The sequence below is a fragment of the Anthonomus grandis genome, chromosome 15 (assembly GCF_022605725.1).
Source record: "Anthonomus grandis grandis chromosome 15, icAntGran1.3, whole genome shotgun sequence".
Lineage (NCBI taxonomy): Eukaryota > Metazoa > Arthropoda > Insecta > Coleoptera > Curculionidae > Anthonomus > Anthonomus grandis.
In genome coordinates, this window is record NC_065560.1 from 3792142 (window position 1) to 3816612 (window position 24471).

The 24471-nt window shown below is 36.5% G+C and overlaps 1 protein-coding gene across 3 annotated transcripts in view; it reads left to right on the top strand.

Moving 5' to 3' along the window:
- The first annotated feature begins 268 nt into the window (after window positions 1–268).
- Window positions 269–24471, top strand: part of LOC126745406 (protein roadkill) — a 35390-nt gene continuing 11187 nt past the window's right edge. The window contains exons 1-6 of one of the 3 annotated variants that reach the window (XM_050453246.1): window positions 269–476; window positions 12715–12891; window positions 18313–18434; window positions 18616–18895; window positions 20296–20473; window positions 20534–20712. In XM_050453246.1, the coding sequence (XP_050309203.1) occupies window positions 12814–12891; window positions 18313–18434; window positions 18616–18895; window positions 20296–20473; window positions 20534–20712 (837 nt within the window). In that variant the 5' untranslated portion in view covers window positions 269–476; window positions 12715–12813. Of the gene's footprint in view, window positions 477–12714; window positions 12892–18163; window positions 18250–18312; window positions 18435–18615; window positions 18896–20295; window positions 20474–20533; window positions 20713–24471 lie in introns of those variants that run through there. The other 2 variants (XM_050453247.1, XM_050453248.1) reach the window with 2 other exon arrangements.

Sequence of the window (24471 nt, forward strand, 5' to 3'; positions counted from 1 at the left end):
ATTTAGACATTATTCAGTATTCTTTAACTTAATATTTCAAATAAAAAATATTTTTTTTCGTGATCTTGCAATAACTAAGAATTTCGCTGAATTAAACGGGCGCCTGTCTCGAGGAGTTGTGTATTGTGACGTCATCGAGCGAAATGGAGTCTTAAATAACTAAGCTGCGTGTGTCGCAGGCTTAAGATTCATTACGCCGTCCGTCAATGTGTTATGCCTGTCAACATTTGACAAGTGACATCTGACGGTCGTTGACGCAAGCGCATGTCAACAAATTGTTTGTCAGTTGGGAGCACAGAAATGAAAACATTTTGCTAAATAATTTTTTAATTAAGCTATCGTCTTATTTATATTTTTGTGCGTAAAAAAGTCAGATACGAGGTCCCAATAGTTCCCTTTAGTTAGTGAAACTCTAATTCGTTAATTACGACCCACCTATGGTTAAATTGCCACAAACCTTATGCAACAGTAGGTAGGTGAGTAGAGAAGTTAAAATTATTGATAAGATGAAGGTTACAGTGTTCCATTAAAAATCTTTTTCACTGTTTTCTATTGTGTTTATCCCGTTAATATTGGTTAGGAAACTTTACATTTTGAGTCCTGCAATCTGGTTGTTTGGAATATAATAATACAGTTTACAGAGGAAATGCTTATGCTCTATAGTGCAGCCAGCTTCCTTTCTCTCCATTTTTTCTGTGTTATGAACTGATCTAATTTTCATTTCTGTAAATATGCATGTAAAAGTAAGTCATTGGTTAAAAAGTGTTTTAACAGGACTGTGCACACACACACAGGTAGTTTCCATATTTTTTATAACAATACAATATCTATTTTAAATATTTATGTATGACTTTTTATTGACAGAGTATAAATAAATACTTGCAATTTTCCAACTTCTTATAGAGTGTAGGCAGAATGCTAGAAGATTTTTGTAAATTTTTGTTAATTTAGGAAATGAAAGGCTGTTTCTTTTTCAAGCAAAAGAACTAAATCAGCCTTTAATTTCCAAACCTATGAGCATTGCTGCCTTTATATCCTTCCCACTTTTATTTATTTATGACAGATCCAGGATCCAGATTGTTTCTTTTCAATTATAAATATCAAATAATGCATACATTCTCTAAAATATTCATCAGTACATGAAATGACTGCTGAAATAAATCAATAAATATACAAGTACACACACAATTACTCTTCAAAGAAAGTATTGGGCATTTTTTTGTTGTTCTTTAGGTTTATTTTCTTATTTATTCAAATTTTAAGATGCTTCACATTGACTAAAGGTTTTGATATAATCAAGGGGTACTTGTGGTAATTAAATGTCCAGAGTGACAAATAAAACTATTTTGACTGAATGGACATGAGTTTCTAAATCAAACTAATTTTTCTTGTACAGGGCCAATCAATTATCAAGATATTATTCAGAAAACACATTATCAAAGAACTCAACATTTCTTAACACTGTATGAAATATCCTCATAGTAAGGTGCTGTAAGTTTATTTTCATGTTTCATTAAGACCTACAAGAGACATTATCAGTTGTCACCATACTAATCATGGCTTGAATTAATTTATCTCTAGAACCACCAGACTGGGTAATCAACATTCTGAAATTCCTCAGGCATGTACATGACATATTGGTATTGTTATTAAGTTTGATAATTGAAGTGTTGTACTGTTTTATTTTTTCAGATACTTGATTTTTAAGTTTACATAATTTATACTTGGCACTGGTCCTTAATGATTAAAATATAGGAATTCATCTGTTTTTTTGATGTTGGAGGCTAAAATGGAGGCTTTAATTCACACATTCACCTCTTGGTATTTAATTTCCAGTCTGATGCTTAGTCTTTAGTGCAGTTTCATTAACTCAAAATATTATTATATTTGATCAGTAACTTATAGATTAATGAACTTACTTATTTTATCAACCTTCAACTTTTACCTTGAATGTTTATGCCTGATGTAAAATGGGACAAGCACTGTATCAACTAAAAAAATTACCATGATACTGCCATATTCCATGAGGTCGCGATAAAATTTGTATACTATTTTGACAACTATATGTATAAGTCTTCTTTCATAATAATATTTAAAAACAAATCAAGATGTATAAAAAAACCCATCCAATGTCAAAAATGGGCATCAAAAATGCCATATCTCGGCTATCGTAAAAGCTACGATCATGCGGATGGTCTGGTTGGGTTCAGAACGACGAAACTAAGTCAAGACCGTTGGAATTTTCCCGATAGCTCCCATAGAAGCCGAGATATCGGCCTTCAAAGTTTGGGTTTTTTCATTTTTCGGGTATACCTCCCCGTTTGGATTTTTTTCAGAAAATTTTTTTTTTTTCGAATTCGAACTAACTATACCAGCGGATTGTTCTCATCAAGTAGATCACGAAAATACCGGGTTATAAGGGAATCCGAGCAGAACTAAGAAATCGAGTATTTTTTCGACCTCGTTTTTGAGGCCAAAAATGGGCATCAAAAATGCCATATCTCGGCTATCGTAAAAGCGACGATCGTGCGGATGGTCTCGTTGGATTCTGAAAGACGAAACTAAGACAAAACCGTTGACATTTTCGCGATAGCTCCCATACAAGCCGAGATATGGTCCTTCAAAGTTTGGGTTTTTTCATTTTTCGGGTATACCCCCCCGTTTGGATTTTTTTCAGAAAATTTTTTTTTTTTCGAATTCGAACTAACTATACCAGCGGATTGTTCTCATCAAGTAGATCACGAAAATACCGGGTTATAAGGGAATCCAAGCAGAACTAAGAAATCGAGTATTTTTTCGACCTCGTTTTTGAGGCCAAAAATGGGCATCAAAAATGTCATATCTCAGCTATCGTAAAAGCTACGATCGTGCGGATGGTTTCGTTGGATTCAGAACGACGAAACTAACCCCCCGTTTGGATTTTTTTCAGAAAATTTTTTTTTTTTCGAATTCGAACTAACTATACCAGCGGATTGTTCTCATCAAGTAGATCACGAAAATACCGGGTTATAAGGGAATCCGAGCAGAACTAAGAAATCGAGTATTTTTTCGACCTCCTTTTGAGGCCAAAAATGGGCATCAAAAATGCCATATCTCGGCTATCGTAAAAGCGACGATCGTGCGGATGGTCTCGTTGGATTCTGAAAGACAAAACTAAGACAAAACCGTTGGAATTTTCCTGATAGCTCCCATAGAAGACGAGATATGGGCCTTCAAAGTTTGGGATTTTTCATTTTTCGGGTATACCCCCCCGTTTGGATTTTTTTCAGAAAAATTTTTTTTTTTCGAATTCGAACTAACTATACCAGCGGATTGTTCTCATCAAGTAGATCACGAAAATACCGGGTTATAACAGGATTCGATCAGAAATAAGGGAATGAGAGCACTTTAAAAATTCGGAAATTGTCACTTTTTGACCTCGTTTTTGAGGCCAAAAATGGGCATCAAAAATGTCATATCTCGGCTATCGTAAAAGCGACGATCGTGCGGATGGTCTCGTTGGATTCAGAAAGACGAAACTAAGACAAAACCGTTGGAATTTTCCCGATAGCTCCCATAGAATCCGAGATATGGGCCTTCAAAGTTTGGGATTTTTCATTTTTCGGGTATACCCCCCCGTTTGGATTTTTTTCAGAAAAAATTTTTTTTTTCGAATTCGAACTAACTATACCAGCGGATTATTCTCATCAAGTAGATCACGAAAATACCGGGTTATAAGGGAATCCGAGCAGAACTAAGAAATCGAGTATTTTTTCGACCTCGTTTTTGAGGCCAAAAATGGGCATCAAAAATGCCATATCTCGGCTATCGTAAAAGCGACGATCGTGCGGATGGTCTCGTTGGATTCTGAAAGACGAAACTAAGACAAAACCGTTGGAATTTTTCCGATAGCTCCCATAGAAGCCGAGATATCGGCCTTCAAAGTTTGGGTTTTTTAATTTTTCGGGTATACCCCCCCGTTTGGATTTTTTTCAGAAAAAAATTTTTTTTTTCGAATTCGAACTAACTATACCAGCGGATTGTTCTCATCAAGTAGATCACGAAAATACCGGGTTATAAGGGAATCCGAGCAGAACTAAGAAATCGAGTATTTTTTCGACCTCGTTTTTGAGGCCAAAAATGGGCATCAAAAATGCCATATCTCGGCTATCGTAAAAGCGACGATCGTGCGGATGGTCTCGTTGGATTCTGAAAGACAAAACTAAGACAAAACCGTTGGAATTTTCCTGATAGCTCCCATAGAAGACGAGATATGGGCCTTCAAAGTTTGGGATTTTTCATTTTTCGGGTATACCCCCCCGTTTGGATTTTTTTCAGAAAAATTTTTTTTTTTCGAATTCGAACTAACTATACCAGCGGATTGTTCTCATCAAGTAGATCACGAAAATACCGGGTTATAACAGGATTCGATCAGAAATAAGGGAATGAGAGCACTTTGAAAATTCGGAAATTGTCACTTTTTGACGTTTTTGAGGCCAAAAATGGGCATCAAAAATGTCATATCTCGGCTATCGTAAAAGCGACGATCGTGCGGATGGTCTCGTTGGATTCAGAAAGACGAAACTAAGACAAAACCGTTGGAATTTTCCCGATAGCTCCCATAGAATCCGAGATATGGGCCTTCAAAGTTTGGGATTTTTCATTTTTCGGGTATACCCCCCCGTTTGGATTTTTTTCAGAAAATTTTTTTTTTTCGAATTCGAACTAACTATACCAGCGGATTGTTCTCATCAAGTAGATCACGAAAATACCGGGTTATAAGGGAATCCGAGCAGAACTAAGAAATCGAGTATTTTTTCGACCTCGTTTTTGAGGCCAAAAATGGGCATCAAAAATGCCATATCTCGGCTATCGTAAAAGCGACGATCGTGCGGATGGTCTCGTTGGATTCTGAAAGACAAAACTAAGACAAAACCGTTGGAATTTTCCTGATAGCTCCCATACAAGCCCAGATATGGTCCTTCAAAGTTTGGGTTTTTTCATTTTTCGGGTATACCCCCCCGTTTGGATTTTTTTCAGAAAATTTTTTTTTTTCGAATTCGAACTAACTATACCAGCGGATTGTTCTCATCAAGTAGATCACGAAAATACCGGGTTATAAGGGAATCCGAGCAGAACTAAGAAATCGAGTATTTTTTCGACCTCGTTTTTGAGGCCAAAAATGGGCATCAAAAATGCCATATCTCGGCTATCGTAAAAGCTACGATCGTGCGGATGGTCTCGTTGGATTCAGAAAGACGAAACTAAGACAAAACCGTTGGAATTTTCCCGATAGCTCCCATAGAAGACGAGATATGGGCCTTCAAAGTTTGGGATTTTTCATTTTTCGGGTATACCCCCCCGTTTGGATTTTTTTCAGAAAAATTTTTTTTTTTCGAATTCGAACTAACTATACCAGCGGATTGTTCTCATCAAGTAGATCACGAAAATACCGGGTTATAACAGGATTCGATCAGAAATAAGGGAATGAGAGCACTTTGAAAATTCGGAAATTGTCACTTTTTGACCTCGTTTTTGAGGCCAAAAATGGGCATCAAAAATGTCATATCTCGGCTATCGTAAAAGCGACGATCGTGCGGATGGTCTCGTTGGATTCAGAAAGACGAAACTAAGACAAAACCGTTGGAATTTTCCCGATAGCTCCCATAGAATCCGAGATATGGGCCTTCAAAGTTTGGGATTTTTCATTTTTCGGGTATACCCCCCCGTTTGGATTTTTTTCAGAAAAAATTTTTTTTTTCGAATTCGAACTAACTATACCAGCGGATTGTTCTCATCAAGTAGATCACGAAAATACCGGGTTATAAGGGAATCCGAGCAGAACTAAGAAATCGAGTATTTTTTCGACCTCGTTTTTGAGGCCAAAAATGGGCATCAAAAATGCCATATCTCGGCTATCGTAAAAGCGACGATCGTGCGGATGGTCTCGTTGGATTCTGAAAGACAAAACTAAGACAAAACCGTTGGAATTTTCCTGATAGCTCCCATACAAGCCCAGATATGGTCCTTCAAAGTTTGGGTTTTTTCATTTTTCGGGTATACCCCCCCGTTTGGATTTTTTTCAGAAAATTTTTTTTTTTCGAATTCGAACTAACTATACCAGCGGATTGTTCTCATCAAGTAGATCACGAAAATACCGGGTTATAAGGGAATCCGAGCAGAACTAAGAAATCGAGTATTTTTTCGACCTCGTTTTTGAGGCCAAAAATGGGCATCAAAAATGCCATATCTCGGCTATCGTAAAAGCGACGATCGTGCGGATGGTCTCGTTGGATTCTGAAAGACGAAACTAAGACAAAACCGTTGGAATTTTCCCGATAGCTCCCATAGAAGCCGAGATATCGGCCTTCAAAGTTTGGGTTTTTTAATTTTTCGGGTATACCCCCCCGTTTGGATTTTTTTCAGAAAAAAATTTTTTTTTTCGAATTCGAACTAACTATACCAGCGGATTGTTCTCATCAAGTAGATCACGAAAATACCGGGTTATAAGGGAATCCGAGCAGAACTAAGAAATCGAGTATTTTTTCGACCTCGTTTTTGAGGCCAAAAATGGGCATCAAAAATGCCATATCTCGGCTATCGTAAAAGCGACGATCGTGCGGATGGTCTCGTTGGATTCTGAAAGACAAAACTAAGACAAAACCGTTGGAATTTTCCTGATAGCTCCCATACAAGCCCAGATATGGTCCTTCAAAGTTTGGGTTTTTTCATTTTTCGGGTATACCCCCCCGTTTGGATTTTTTTCAGAAAATTTTTTTTTTCGAATTCGAACTAACTATACCAGCGGATTGTTCTCATCAAGTAGATCACGAAAATACCGGGTTATAAGGGAATCCGAGCAGAACTAAGAAATCGAGTATTTTTTCGACCTCCTTTTGAGGCCAAAAATGGGCATCAAAAATGCCATATCTCGGCTATCGTAAAAGCGACGATCGTGCGGATGGTCTCGTTGGATTCTGAAAGACAAAACTAAGACAAAACCGTTGACATTTTCGCGATAGCTCCCATACAAGCCGAGATATGGTCCTTCAAAGTTTGGGTTTTTTCATTTTTCGGGTATACCCCCCCGTTTGGATTTTTTTCAGAAAATTTTTTTTTTTTCGAATTCGAACTAACTATACCAGCGGATTGTTCTCATCAAGTAGATCACGAAAATACCGGGTTATAACAGGATTCGATCAGAAATAAGGGAATGAGAGCACTTTAAAAATTCGGAAATTGTCACTTTTTGACCTCGTTTTTGAGGCCAAAAATGGGCATCAAAAATGTCATATCTCGGCTATCGTAAAAGCGACGATCGTGCGGATGGTCTCGTTGGATTCAGAAAGACGAAACTAAGACAAAACCGTTGGAATTTTCCCGATAGCTCCCATAGAATCCGAGATATGGGCCTTCAAAGTTTGGGATTTTTCATTTTTCGGGTATACCCCCCCGTTTGGATTTTTTTCAGAAAAAATTTTTTTTTTCGAATTCGAACTAACTATACCAGCGGATTATTCTCATCAAGTAGATCACGAAAATACCGGGTTATAAGGGAATCCGAGCAGAACTAAGAAATCGAGTATTTTTTCGACCTCGTTTTTGAGGCCAAAAATGGGCATCAAAAATGCCATATCTCGGCTATCGTAAAAGCGACGATCGTGCGGATGGTCTCGTTGGATTCTGAAAGACGAAACTAAGACAAAACCGTTGGAATTTTTCCGATAGCTCCCATAGAAGCCGAGATATCGGCCTTCAAAGTTTGGGTTTTTTAATTTTTCGGGTATACCCCCCCGTTTGGATTTTTTTCAGAAAAAAATTTTTTTTTTCGAATTCGAACTAACTATACCAGCGGATTGTTCTCATCAAGTAGATCACGAAAATACCGGGTTATAAGGGAATCCGAGCAGAACTAAGAAATCGAGTATTTTTTCGACCTCGTTTTTGAGGCCAAATATGGGCATCAAAAATGCCATATCTCGGCTATCGTAAAAGCGACGATCGTGCGGATGGTCTCGTTGGATTCTGAAAGACAAAACTAAGACAAAACCGTTGGAATTTTCCTGATAGCTCCCATAGAAGACGAGATATGGGCCTTCAAAGTTTGGGATTTTTCATTTTTCGGGTATACCCCCCCGTTTGGATTTTTTTCAGAAAAATTTTTTTTTTTCGAATTCGAACTAACTATACCAGCGGATTGTTCTCATCAAGTAGATCACGAAAATACCGGGTTATAACAGGATTCGATCAGAAATAAGGGAATGAGAGCACTTTGAAAATTCGGAAATTGTCACTTTTTGACGTTTTTGAGGCCAAAAATGGGCATCAAAAATGTCATATCTCGGCTATCGTAAAAGCGACGATCGTGCGGATGGTCTCGTTGGATTCAGAAAGACGAAACTAAGACAAAACCGTTGGAATTTTCCCGATAGCTCCCATAGAATCCGAGATATGGGCCTTCAAAGTTTGGGATTTTTCATTTTTCGGGTATACCCCCCCGTTTGGATTTTTTTCAGAAAAAATTTTTTTTTTCGAATTCGAACTAACTATACCAGCGGATTGTTCTCATCAAGTAGATCACGAAAATACCGGGTTATAAGGGAATCCGAGCAGAACTAAGAAATCGAGTATTTTTTCGACCTCGTTTTTGAGGCCAAAAATGGGCATCAAAAATGCCATATCTCGGCTATCGTAAAAGCGACGATCGTGCGGATGGTCTCGTTGGATTCTGAAAGACAAAACTAAGACAAAACCGTTGGAATTTTCCTGATAGCTCCCATACAAGCCCAGATATGGTCCTTCAAAGTTTGGGTTTTTTCATTTTTCGGGTATACCCCCCCGTTTGGATTTTTTTCAGAAAATTTTTTTTTTTCGAATTCGAACTAACTATACCAGCGGATTGTTCTCATCAAGTAGATCACGAAAATACCGGGTTATAAGGGAATCCGAGCAGAACTAAGAAATCGAGTATTTTTTCGACCTCGTTTTTGAGGCCAAAAATGGGCATCAAAAATGCCATATTTCGGCTATCGTAAAAGCGACGATCGTGCGGATGGTCTCGTTGGATTCTGAAAGACGAAACTAAGACAAAACCGTTGGAATTTTCCCGATAGCTCCCATAGAAGCCGAGATATCGGCCTTCAAAGTTTGGGTTTTTTAATTTTTCGGGTATACCCCCCCGTTTGGATTTTTTTCAGAAAAAAATTTTTTTTTTCGAATTCGAACTAACTATACCAGCGGATTGTTCTCATCAAGTAGATCACGAAAATACCGGGTTATAAGGGAATCCGAGCAGAACTAAGAAATCGAGTATTTTTTCGACCTCGTTTTTGAGGCCAAAAATGGGCATCAAAAATGCCATATCTCGGCTATCGTAAAAGCGACGATCGTGCGGATGGTCTCGTTGGATTCTGAAAGACAAAACTAAGACAAAACCGTTGGAATTTTCCTGATAGCTCCCATAGAAGACGAGATATGGGCCTTCAAAGTTTGGGATTTTTCATTTTTCGGGTATACCCCCCCGTTTGGATTTTTTTCAGAAAAATTTTTTTTTTTCGAATTCGAACTAACTATACCAGCGGATTGTTCTCATCAAGTAGATCACGAAAATACCGGGTTATAACAGGATTCGATCAGAAATAAGGAAATGAGAGCACTTTGAAAATTCGGAAATTGTCACTTTTTGACCTCGTTTTTGAGGCCAAAAATGGGCATCAAAAATGTCATATCTCGGCTATCGTAAAAGCGACGATCGTGCGGATGGTCTCGTTGGATTCAGAAAGACGAAACTAAGACAAAACCGTTGGAATTTTCCCGATAGCTCCCATAGAATCCGAGATATGGGCCTTCAAAGTTTGGGATTTTTCATTTTTCGGGTATACCCCCCCGTTTGGATTTTTTTCAGAAAATTTTTTTTTTTCGAATTCGAACTAACTATACCAGCGGATTGTTCTCATCAAGTAGATCACGAAAATACCGGGTTATAAGGGAATCCGAGCAGAACTAAGAAATCGAGTATTTTTTCGACCTCGTTTTTGAGGCCAAAAATGGGCATCAAAAATGCCATATCTCGGCTATCGTAAAAGCGACGATCGTGCGGATGGTCTCGTTGGATTCTGAAAGACAAAACTAAGACAAAACCGTTGGAATTTTCCTGATAGCTCCCATACAAGCCCAGATATGGTCCTTCAAAGTTTGGGTTTTTTCATTTTTCGGGTATACCCCCCCGTTTGGATTTTTTTCAGAAAATTTTTTTTTTTCGAATTCGAACTAACTATACCAGCGGATTGTTCTCATCAAGTAGATCACGAAAATACCGGGTTATAAGGGAATCCGAGCAGAACTAAGAAATCGAGTATTTTTTCGACCTCGTTTTTGAGGCCAAAAATGGGCATCAAAAATGCCATATCTCGGCTATCGTAAAAGCGACGATCGTGCGGATGGTCTCGTTGGATTCTGAAAGACAAAACTAAGACAAAACCGTTGGAATTTTCCCGATAGCTCCCATAGAAGCCGAGATATCGGCCTTCAAAGTTTGGGTTTTTTCATTTTTCGGGTATACCCCCCCGTTTGGATTTTTTTCAGAAAATTTTTTTTTTTCGAATTCGAACTAACTATACCAGCGGATTGTTCTCATTAAGTAGATCACGAAAATACCGGGTTATAACAGGATTCGATCAGAAATAAGGGAATGAGAGCACTTTGAAAATTCGGAAATTGTCTCTTTTTGACCTCGTTTTTGAGGCCAAAAATGGGCATCAAAAATGTCATATCTCGGCTATCGTAAAAGCTACGATCGTGTGGATGGTCTCGTTGGATTCAGAAAGACGAAACTAAGACAAAACCGTTGGAATTTTCCCGATAGCTCCCATAGAAGCCGAGATATGGTCCTTCAAAGTTTGGGTTTTTTCATTTTTCGGGTATACCCCCCCGTTTGGATTTTTTTCAGAATTTTTTTTTTTCGAATTAGAACTAACTATACCAGCGGATTGTTCTCATCAAGTAGATCAAGAAAATACCGGGTTATAAGGGAATCCGAGCAGAACTAAGAAATCGTGTATTTTTTCGACCTCGTTTTTGAAGCCAAAAATGGGCATCAAAAATGTCATATCTCGGCTGTCGTAAAAGCTACGGTCATGCGATTTTCTCGTTGGATTCAGAACGACGAAACTAAGACAAAACCGTTGGAATTTTCCCGATAGCTCCCATAGAAGCCGAGATACGGTCCTTCAAAGTTAGGGTTTTTTCATTTTTCGGGTATACCCCCCCGTTTGGATTTTTTTCCAAATTTTTTTTTTTTTTTTTTTCGAATTCGAACTAACTATACCAGCGGATTGTTCTCATCAAGTAGATCACGAAAATACCGGGTTATAACAGGATTCGATTAGAAATAAGGGAATGAGAGCACTTTGAAAATTCGGAAATTGTCACTTTTTGACCTCGTTTTTGAGGCCAAAAATGGACATCAAAAATGTCATATCTTGGCTATCGTAAAAGCTACGATCGTGTGGGTGGTCTCGTTGGATTCAGAAGGACGAAACTAAGACAATACCGTTGGAATTTTCCCGATAGCTCCCATAGAAGCCGAGATATGGTCCTTCAAAGTTTGGGTTTTTTCATTTTTCGGGTATACCCCCCCGTTTGGATTTTTTTCAGAAAAATTTTTTTTTTCGAATTCGAACTTACTATACCAGCGGATTGTTCTCATCAAGTAGATCACGAAAATACCGGGTTATAACAGGATTCGATCAGAAATAAGGGAATGAGAGCACTTTGAAAATTCGGAAATTGTCGCTTTTTGACCTCGTTTTTGAGGCCAAAAATGGGTATCAAAAATGCCATATCTCCTAAAAACCCTTTTTGCACAAAAAATCGGTCTATTCTCAAATGTCACTGAAAACAAATCTCTACATGTACTGCCGAATTGCCTCCATAAAACCATTTAATTAGTTGAACTCTTTCGGAAGGGGTATAAACAGCCATAGAGAAAAAAACACGAAAATAACGCTCAAAAATTATTAATGCAACGTACAGTAACACAGCAAAGTGAGGTCTGCTGACTCCCGGTTCAAAAAATAAACACGAAAAATTCCGGCGCCTGCAAGCCGCAACCAAGCGGTGTTGCCATTATTTTGGGTAATACGTAGCTCACGATAACACGATCTGTATAGTGGTTATCTAATGTAAGCAGTATCTGTGTGTTTCTGGTTATACTTTCTGGGCTGTCTTTGAAACTACAAATAAACAAAAACAAACCTCATTAAATAAAATATGAAATATTTACATGTTGATTGTGCTATATAAACTAAAATTGTTGTTTTGAAATATAAGTTTATTGAAGTTTTTCAGCTGGTGACCTCCTTCGAACCTGGGATTTGGTGCCAGGACTGTTAAGGTAAAAAAAAACGTGAGTGTCTTACTTTTTTAATCATCTCTGATGGAGTGGAAGCAGAAGTTATGCGCAAATGACCAATTGACTTTCATCCTTTTGTCACAAAATTATTAAACCAGTGTTGTTTTTTTATTATTTCTTATGTTTGGTTGGGAACAAATAAAAGAGGAAAACAATCAGGTAGTATTCAGGCTATTCAGTTTATAGTCTCAACAACTCCCTTCCTTTATTCATACATGACAGGGGCTATATAAATAAGACTGAAACATATATTTATTGTTGGCTCAAAGAATGCATCTAACCAATACAAATACCCCCAAATATTTAACGATATTTCTTTTCAGGGCCTCATCGTTCTAAATCAGTTAAAAGAATTGTTGGCCCATTTCTGTGACGCCGGGCAACCTGCCCGGACTTCCATCATCCTGCATCCGACAAGTACTATGGCGGTGAGTCGAGTCCCGAGTCCGCCGCCACAAGAAGTCAATACTCCTGTAGCTGAAAATTGGTGCTATACACAAGTTAGTATACATATACAATTATTTTTTTTTCATTTATTTGGAAGGAACAGTACTCCTGGTAACCTTCCCCTTTTATTATCTTTATACTTAGACATTTATATAGTTTTAAAAAAGTAGACAAAAGTCCTAAATACTGATGAATTTACAATATTATAGCAGATTTGCTAGGTTGATACAAAGATAATAATGAACAGAATATTGCAACCTACACCTAGTTAGCCTAATATCTGTATGTGCAAAGGTCACAACACATATACTGATAAGTCCCAAAAACCATTAGTTGCAATCTAACAATTTGTCAAGTTATAATTATAAATAATACAGTAAAAAAAAAAAAAAGTACAAAATACATTGCCAAAAAAGCATCCCAATCAACAATAGTCAAACTAAGGCATGTATTTCAATATACACTTGGTACTTGTTGTTACCCTTCAAAATGCTTAAAAATAGAATTTTTATTAGAGAGGCCCAATAAGTGAGAGATTTGGAAGTAATTTTATTATTACAGATATTTTATAATTTGTTTGCTCAGTATTTTTGTCCTGCACCGGATCTCTTGGTTCCAGGATTTATCAAAGGTTGCAGTGATTTCTTGGTAGAGCCCCTTTTGCACATTTTTAACCTTGGTTTACAAATTACAAAGGCTTGGCTTACAAGTAAGGTCATTTCAGGAAAGGAGGCAGTTAAAGTGATTAACTATCAACCTGTTACTATTTTGAACTATGTGTTTAAAGTTTTTGAAAATATCTTATGACAAGTATAGTATATCCGAATATCTATATAGTTTTTTAGTTTGACTTAATAACATTTTGCCATTATGTACACATAGCTTTTAAAAAAAGTAACAAGATAATCACATATTCAACAAAACTAAATTAAATTAACTGCAATATACCTACTAACTATAACTTAAACACATGGGTCTTAATCCCAAGAGTAATGATCCACCAAGATATCGACAATCACATGAACCGGAGAGAAATTTATATCGCACATGTTACAGATCCGATTAAATATAGCGCATATTGTATATAGTGGCGATTTCAACAGGATGTTAGTATGAGGCCTTGGCAGAAAGAATGTTAGGGGATGTCTAGCATTAAGCCTAGGCACCATGAAACGTACACCAGAAAGAAGTACACAGGACTATCAATGAATCCATTCAGTAACCCATGCAGGAATTTTACAGAGAAGAGCATTCTTCTGAGATGTAATGGATGTAGATTGAAGCGTTCCAATAGTTCCCGATGATCAAACCCTCTTACCGGATATATGCCATCCTGCACAAAGGCCAAAAACTTAGCAAATCTACGCTGAACAGATTCAAGGAGACCAACATGATTCTGATAGAGCGGGTTCCATATAGTGCAGCCAAACTCCAGTTTTGATCTCACAAAGCAACAGAAAAGCAGTCTTAATGTAGATTCCAAAGTAAAACTCTGAGAACTTCTAATTATGAACCCAAGCCTTCCCGGGGCTGACTTGACTATGTTATTGAAGTGTGGAACGAATGTAAATTCAGAGTCAAAGGTGATACCAAGATCAGTAATTTGCTCTAATCTACTCAAAATAGTATCATTAATAAAGTAATTAAAATTTAAGGGTGTTTTTGATCTAGAGTAACTGGCCACACTACATTTAGCCGCATTCAAGCCTAACTGGTTAACAGCGCTTTTGATGAAGTAAGGCTTAGTCAGATAGTAAATTCTCTCTATAGAGCTAATGTGACAAATATTTAATTAAATTACTAATTTCGATATTAAATTATAAAAATATTTCAATATAGTAATTAATGTTATACAGTCTCCTGAGTTGATGTGTAGTAATAGATCCGCAGAGCGGTTTTTAGCAATTATCAATAAAGACTTAGCCAGTAGGCAATAACAAATAAAATATCCACTTTCAAATATACTGACAAATTTTAAAATACATGACATTATTTAAAAGCTTTGAGCAAGCATAAAATTACTACAGACTGACTCATCACAGCTTACCTACCACTCCAGATCAAAGTCTTTTAGTTTCTTTTTAAAACAGGGACAGCTTAATGTTTTAAGGTTCTCAGGTATTTTGTTATATAAACTAGCTGCTTGATATATGAAAAACAACTTGAAAAACTCTGTATTATGCCTGATAATATTCAAACAATTTTTCCCCTGATTACTTCATGGCATTCGTCATGAAGCTTAAAAAATTTTGCTAAATAATTTGGTTTAACTGAGATAGTGATTTTATGCACTATGGAACCCATATGCACTAATTGCTGTTGGTTTTGAAAAGCTCCAGAACATGCTGACTGATATGCTCCCTAAGCAAAAAATTCAAAACTGCTGTGACATATCTGGCACAGCAGTTTTCAATTATATTCTGTGAGATATGGTCCATAGACAGTGTTTGGTAATAGGTCTGTTTAAAATCAGCCTTTAAAATAGGTCTGTTTAAAATCAGCCTACATACCAATTGATCTTGATGCTTTATCGGACCATACAGGAATTGTGTCTACGTTTAAGTAATTGGGGCAGGTTAGGGGGGGAGGGGGTGGCGTTAGGGTGAATTACAGGCCAATCACTGACAAAGGATTGTTCAATTTTTACAATGCTGTCGAATCAATTAACTTTAACTCCATTCTCAATACCAACCAAGATATCAACAGCAGATGTGAAACCTTCACCAGTTTAATAGGTAATGCTATGGAGGAAAGTTTTTCTATTAAATCTAAAATCTTTAAATCGGGCCCTAAAGAAAACAAACCTTCATGGTTTAGTGAACATCTTAGGAAAATGAGGGAAAGGTTACGAGCACTACATAGTATTCATTTGCAGCACCCTACTATGGTTTCTAAGCAAGAGTTAACTCAGTATAAAAAGTCATATCGGGGAGAGCTGTGCAAAGCCAAAAAAGCTGCACATGACAACTTTATTAAGAGCTCGGAAAATAAGCAGGCAGCACTATGGATTTTATCAGTTCAAAAAATGCTACATCTATTTCTTCAAAAAATCAAACTGCTCAAACTTTTAAAACCTGTTTTGTTAACATTGCAGAAAGTATAGTCTCAGAATTACCTACACCGACAAACAATTGTTCCACATTTTTAACTCCTGGTAGATTCACCACTGACTCTTTTAAATTTCATGAGGTGACTTTCAATGTGGTTAGAGATAAAATAAACTCTCTTAAAAATAAAAAGAGCAAAGACTGTTTTGAACTTAACGTTAAACTCATTAAAACAATTAAAAATATTATCATTTATCCATTGACAAATATCTTAAATGTCTGCATAAAAGAAAACATTTTTCCTACATCCTATAAGGTGGCTAAAGTGATACCAATATATAAAAACAAAAGTTCAGTTGATGATGTGTCAAACTATCGCCCAATATCACTGTTGTCAATTTTCTCAAAGATTCTGGAATCACTCATGAAGGATCAAATGTACCAACATTTTGAAAATAACAATCTCCTTATGCAGGGTCCGTTTGGTTTCAGGAGTAACAGATATTGAGAGTTTGGTGGATTTTTCATCAAGGGGTCTGGAAATGGGTTTCGACACCTATGCTTCATTCTTTGACCTGACAAGGGCCTTTGACTGTGTATCTTATGAAATTTTATTCAGAGCGCATTGCCTTTGTCACGTCATACCTGTATAGCCGACAGCAATATGTGTCATACAATGCTAGTGTATCTGATTAACAGCCATTACATCATGGAGTACCACGAGGATCCGTTCTAGGCCCACTCTTATTCCTTATTTATGTAAATGACTTGCCTTATTTTACAGACTGGGCACATGAGCATAAGTTGATCCTGTTTGCTGATGACACTTACTCCAGCATCATCACCCAGCAAAACAGAAAATCTCCAGTACAGAGGAAATAGAGAGTAAAATGAGGGAATGGTTTGTAGCAAACAAACTAAACCTTAATGCTTCAAAAACATAGCATCTAAATTTTTCACTTCGAAACTCTCAAATAGATCTGCCACAGGATGAATCTGTAAAGTTCTTGGGTGTACTTCTTGACTCTGGTCTCACTTGGGAAAAACCACATTATTCAGCTGGCATCTAAGTTATCAAAAATAACCTTTCTAATAAGAAATCTATTTAGCTCTGTATCAAGGGAAGTTTTGTTGTTGGCTTATCATGGTTACTTTAGCTCCATTATGTCATATGCTGTGCTGAACTGGGGTCACTTTACTCAATGGTCATGGGGAGAAGATAGTTTACAGCGCAGGTGCATAAGGGCTATGACTGGTTTGGGGCACCGTGACTGTTGTCGATTCTGTTATTTTGAACTTGGCATCCTCACTTTTCCATGTGTATTCATCTTGCAATGTTTGACTTTTATAATAAATAATCTACCATCATATTTAACACACAGTAATATACATCAGTATTCAACTCGAAACAATCTGAATATTGTGCCAGAATTTCGCAGGCTTGGGAGAACCCGCAGAGGAACTGTTTATCATGGGATTTGTTTCTATAATGTGTTACCATTGCAGGTTAGGGAACTCAATGAACAAGCTTTTATTAAAAAAATTAAAAATTGTGTGTCTATTATAAGTATTTTTAAATTGAGTGTCTGTAGATTTTAATTATATATAAATTTTAGAATCTTACTGTATATGTGCGTATATAATTTTTATTTATTAATTTTAGTTAATACTTAAGTTTTAAATTATGAAATTGCATTTCATATATTACCGTTTATATATTGACTTGTAAAAACACTATGTGTAATATTACGAATCATAAAATTAAATTAAATTAATATGAAAATTAAATGTCAATGGTTGGTCCATGTATAACTCAAATATTTTTTACTTTTTCCTGCCAGTCAACCACACTCCCATTAACATGTATAATAAGACTATCAGTTTCTATATTGATTTTAGAAAATAAAAATGCTTGTGTTTTTTTGAGGGTCATTCAACACTTTTAAACAAACAAAACAAATTTAAAAGGTTCACTAGCCAAGTTATTTTTGTGAAAATTTATTAGTAAGTTTTGATCTATGGTGGTTTTAGGGATACTCGTTAAGATCGCCTTATTAATTAGGTCTGGATTAATTAAATTTATAAGCAAGTTAGATACTAACTGAGATACTAAAATTGTTCAGTTTTGTCATGGAATTTACTTGGGTTAGGCACTTTTTTTTATGTTGATTACACAGAAATACTAACCTTGTATTCATATATATGTATCTTCTTGGAATCAATAAAGCTATTTTGAAAACGTTGAACGTACTCCAGAAGATCGTTGTCAATTGTGACATTTTCGACCAAAACACAAAAATGTCCGGTTTTAACTTAAACATTTTTCTGCTCAATGTCGTGGTGCCTTGCATTCCTTGTCATAAAGTAACGACAATGAACCAGTTTATTTTAATATAAGGTTTCATCCGTTTCCTTTTTTTCTTTCAGGTCAAAGTGGTTAAATTTAGCTATATGTGGACGATTAATAATTTTAGTTTCTGCAGGGAGGAAATGGGGGAAGTCCTGAAGTCTTCCACATTTTCCGCCGGTGCAAACGATAAACTAAAATGGTAAGTGCGACCATAAATATAGAAATTCGATAATAATAATAATAAAATGACGGGTACACATTTCTGTTGCAACACATTCTTCATTATTTCAGTAAAAAATTGATGGTGAGTAAATTCTGTCCTTATACTGCACCACTAAAACAAAGAAGAAAAAATCACTTTTTTCCTTTTTTTTTTTAAGGTGTCTTAGAGTGAACCCTAAGGGTTTGGACGAAGAAAGTAAAGACTATCTGTCACTGTACCTTCTCTTAGTATCTTGCAACAAGAGCGAGGTGAGAGCCAAGTTCAAATTTAGCATATTGAATGCGAAACGGGAGGAAACGAAAGCGATGGAGAGTCAGCGGGCGTATCGATTCGTGCAGGGCAAAGACTGGGGGTTCAAGAAGTTTATTAGACGCGATTTCCTATTGGACGAAGCGAACGGACTCTTACCGGACGATAAGCTTACCATATTTTGTGAGGTAAGTTATACTTTTGTACAGAGTGGTTTTTTAATGCCGTAGGATATGATAATATCTTAGTCAATCAATATGAGCTTTATGGTCATAAGAAATCTTGTTGACAAAGCTGTAAAAAAATAGTAAGAATACAACAAGATTTAACATATTATACAATATTCAAATTCAAACGCAAATTTACATATTCATCGATAAAATATTAAAACTTTACCGCAGTAGAACATATTAAAAAAGGACACAGTACATCAATCTTTTTACACTTTTTCGAAAGAGCTTTTTACTATGAATCTCTTTGATATCTGCAAGAAGATGATTATGCAGCTTTTTACTATCGAAAATAAAAGATTTTTTATTGATGTACTGTTAGGCATTGGAGTGCCTGGAAGAAAAACTTTTTTTATTTTTCTATTAATTTTGATATTTGCAGTTGCACTATAGCTCGCTTAATCTTTATGTGTTTCTTTTTTTAATCATTTTTGAACAATCAGTTAATGAGGTTTTTGATTTCTTCCAGGAAATTGAATCCTGGAAGAATAAAAGATTTTTCCAGGTTGGACGTTTAGTAGTAAATCATGGAAATAGTCTGGGTTTAATTTCTCAGTTTTTTTTGTTTGTTTGCCTTTATCCTAGCTTTAATTTTTATTGCAATTAAATTAAATTATTGATTTCTTCTAGGCAGTTGACCCTGGAGTTTCCAGAAGAATAAAAGAATTTTTGAGATTATACATATACTAACTCGATTATGAAAATAGTCCCTTTTCCAACTTTGTTACCGTTTTCAAAAGTACTTTTTAGGTTTCCAGTTTTCTTGTTTAATTTTATTATTGTTTTCACACTTTATTTGCCTTTATCCTACTTTTATTATAATATCTTTTGCAGCACTTGATGTCAGGAGTATTTCGTGTTCCTGGAAGAAAAACATGATTTCTATGAATTGTTGAGTTTTTCTTCACTAAATCCCCTTTAGCTTAAATATGTTTCCTTCCTTAATCATTTTTGCATTATAAATTAATGAAATTTTTAATTTCTTCCAGGCAGTTGAATCCTTCTATTCTATTTCTCCATGATGCCTTGGTAATAATAGTAAATGTGGCATTACTGTGTTTTATTCATTAGTTTTACGTACCAAAAAATATATCTATATTTCACAGGTTGTCATTGTATAAAAAATCCGTGGAATACAGTCTGTTTTTCCTATTAATGACTTTAGGGATGTAATTTTGTAGCTGTCTTACGGTGTGTTTGATCAACTTATTTAAGTCAAAAGAGACTCTTTTGAAATTTGTGTTTATTCTACAGTTCTTGGTGAAACACACTCTATGTCAGGGATTGATCTTGAAATAACCTTGAACATTAACTCAAAATCAAACTCGGGTGTAATTGACTAAGAAAAACATTTTTAGGTGAGCGTTGTGGCCGACAGTGTGAACATCTCAGGACAATCGAATACGGTACAGTTTAAAGTACCCGAGTGTCGGTTATCCGACGATTTGGGGCTACTCTTTGAGAATCAAAAGTTCAGCGATGTGACCCTTTCGGTGGCGGGCAGGGAGTTTCAAGCGCATAAAGCCATTTTAGCAGGTAATATAACCCGACTTTAATATTTTCCTTTTTGTATGTAAAACTCCGTAACGGTTGTAGCTCGAAGTCCCGTTTTTCAAGCGATGTTCGAGCACGAAATGGAAGAACGGAAACATAACAGAGTGGACATAACGGACGTGGACCACGAGGTGCTTCGCGAAATGTTAAGATTTATTTATACGGGCAAAGCGTCGAATTTAGAAAAAATGGCGGATGATCTCTTAGCGGCCGCCGATAAGGTCAGTGTCAAGGAGAATGAGCGCATACTGTGCGAGTCTGTGACTTGGAATAAATTCGATAATAAATAAACGGGGGCGTGTTCGGAAAAAAACGCTCGGACACGTCAATTGAGATTGAAAGTTGCGCATACGTTTATTAGTTACCAGAATAATAGGGCGCGTTTTTAAATTTAGCAGTCGATCTACCGCTACACGTTCGCTGCCAGTGACGCATATGTTGCGTCATGGTCTTCTCCCACCAAGAGCCGATGACGAGACATTTGCGTCCAGTGCAATTATAATTTTAAATAGACAGTAGTATAATTCAATATCCGGACAGTGTTGATTCGGATGAATTGAAAATTCGGTTTTTTCATCCGCTCAATGTCTCGCCCGTTCGGCAAATTATGCCATGTTTCGGGCTCGATGCTCGACCGTCCGATAAACGTTTTTTATAGCTGTTTTTCGAATATAAGGTATGCATTATGCAACCCATTAGACATTTCGTTTTTACGGATTTCTACATGATGTCAAAACTAAATTAGCTAATTATGTATGTAATAAATCAAGTGTATTTTAAATGATGCAAAATATCAATACGAAAATGCTTTGTTGCCGATTGCCGGGTTATTTGTCCGGACGATTTAATTCGGATTCTCTTAGCCGGTGGAACGTGGAACTTCGTGAGCCTCGTGCAAGCTCATACAATTATTTCATCGTCGGGCTAACGGACGACGGGCGGCGTGTATCCGGACCATTTATACTCGATTTCAGAAGTGTGTAGAGCAATAAAACCTCATTAGGTATGCAAAAGTGGTACCTGGTGATCCACCAATATTTTATGCCACTACCTTAGTTGGGTATTAGTTTCAATGTAAAATTCTTTCTTTTCGTTGATTGCAGGTAGTGCCACCCGGTTTTGGGTCAATTTATGAGTTTTGCCCATTGTTACCCACTGATAAACATTGAAAACGGTTCGCCAAAGGCGTGCAACTGGGACTTGTTTTTTACCTTATAATTAATGTACTTAAATGCTATTTTATTTTAGAAAGTTACTTTTGTTTAAATGGAATAATATATTTCTTTCACAAATTTATTGAACATAATATGTAGAGTAAAACAGTTGAAAATGTCACTTTTGGATCTGGCACTTTTTGAACAGTGTATAACAATTTTAAATTATAATAGATTGTAGTCTTCTTCGTCATCTAACGAACTGTCATCACCTCTTGACATTATAATTAAAGGATCGACTGTCTGATCGATGAGGTTGTCAAGATCCCACATTTTGTCCTCTTGCTTAATTACATGCTGGACTGCTTTTCGCCAATTCTCTGGTGTCGCTTCCGTAATGGCTTGATCAAACAGTAGCGTAACATCTTTCATTTTAATTAAAAGTCGTGTTTTGTCTTGCTACAAATCCTTTTACCTGCGCCCATATCAGTTCTATAGGATTTAGTTCGCAATGATATGGCGGTAAGCGCAGTACAGTTATATTATATTTTTCGGCTATATCTTCCACGGCGTATTTCATGAAACGAGTTTTGTGTAAGTTTGCTATTGCCAGCAGTTCTTTTTTTATCAAATTTGCTTCAAACGCAATACCTTTTGCAGTCAGCCAATCGATAATTTCTTGCTTTCTCCAACTTGAAGTTGGCGTCTTCTCTATTCGCCGTGAATGATAGCTTGCGTTATCCATAACCACCACCGAATTAGCCGGAAGAAATTTTATCATTTCACCAAAATAGTCCTCGAAAACGTCTGAGTTCATGTCTTCATGGTAATCTCCTGTGCGAGTCGACTCAAAGGTTAGCAGACCTTCTTTTAAAAATCCCTCTTCGCTTCCAATATGTGTGATTATAAGTCTTTTTCCTTTTCCCGAAGGTACTTTAATACCCGTAGACAGGCCTTCTATGAAAGCTTGGCGAGCACTGGTTATATTTTTGTCTTGCCACATTTTTTGGACTATATAACCTTCGTTAATCCACGTCTCATCAAGATAAAAAACTTTCTTTGGCTCCCTGCGGTACTGCTTGATACTTCTCAAGTATTGTCGTCTCCAACAAACAATTTCGTCGCTCTCCAGTAAAAGTGCTTTACGGTTATGCTTTTCCCAGGCAAAATCCATATTTTTTAAAGTTTTCCATAAAAGTTTTCTACTTATCAACGGAATACTGTCATCTCGGCCAAGCTCCATTAAAATTTTGTCTAGGGTGGGTATTTCCTTTTTAAAATAAAAAGAGTGAACTTTTCTTCGAATTATACATTTAGCATTTTCATCAAGGACTTTTGTAGGTCGTCCTGGCTTTTGCTTGGGAGATTCCACTTGACCTGCTAATTTTCTTTCCCGCAACAATTTGAAAATGGTGGACTTTCCAATTCCACTCATTCGAGAAAATTTTTCAACAATTTCTTGCACAGTAAAACTAGGGTAATCGTGTTTTATGCAATCATGTACATTTAAAATAATAACTTTTTCACTCAGCGATAGTGGAGAATTTTTAGTACATCTTTTCGTTGGACTGAATACCTCCATTTTTTAAATATTGGGATAATAATATTGTGATTACACTACAGCGTAGCAGTGACTACTAACGTTTAAAATATGATTTAAAAGTATTTATAGTCTGTATATATTACCTGACCCCATTTTTGCATGTTACAAAGCGTTAAAAGATAGGTACCTATACAAAAGGATTAAAAGTATTTATTTAGTATCTAATCTCTTTCAAAATAAAGGCATTTAATCCGTGAAAATTAAATTCATAACTATTATAAGTACCTGCGCCTATGAACTACCACGAAATGTAGCCAAACAGAACGGAATTCCCCAGTTTATTGCTCTATACACTTCTGAAATAGAGTATAGATATCCGGATTGATTCGGAATAATTTGATATTCGGATTGAACGGACGATTAATCCGGACTCTTCGCATCACTAATAGACAGTAATATTGCGACTTTTGAGGCAATAGACTGTTGCACTCACGTCGGCAATTTTGGCGCCGTTAAGCACGTGTTTTTGCATTGTCGGTTTTGGGAATTTTTGTCAAGTTAGAGTGTTATGGATAACGAAATTCCGGGGCCTTCAGGCCCGAAAAAATTACGTAGTGATTGGGAAAGAAGGAGACCTCTAAGGTATGATGAACTGCTGCGGTACGCTGACGATTCAGAAAGTGAGGAAGAACCATTCATGGATAGTGGCAGTGAATATATGAGCTTTCCAGTAGTGACGAACGTTCAGGGCCGGACGAGGAAAATTTTTAACTGCCTGCAGTGGCGGCTTGCTAATAGGCGCGCAAGGGCGCGTGCCCCCTTAGTAATTTCATTAAAAATTACTTATGTTAAATTTCAAACTCGTGTGCAGTAATTATTAATTATATTAGATAATCTAATATAATTATAATTAATAATTATTGCACACGAGTTTGAAATTTAAAATAAGTAATTTTTAATGAAATTGCTGGGGGGCGGACGCGCGCCTATTAGCAAGCCGTCACTGACTGCCAGCCTCTCCTGCTCCAGTACAAAGCGATGATAATTTGCCGACTATTGGTTGGACTGACACACTTTGCTTGAAAAAAAATCCATTCTCAGGTAATTCTGGCCTACAAGTAGATGTATTAGACGACTCTGTTTATGGATTTTTTAATTTATTATTTACGAACGAACTTTTGCTACATATCGTAGACGAAACGAATCGATATGCGGAAGAACTTTTTCTAAGTGAGAAAACTAGTGAAAAATCCCGAATTACGACTTGGAAACCACTTACGGTT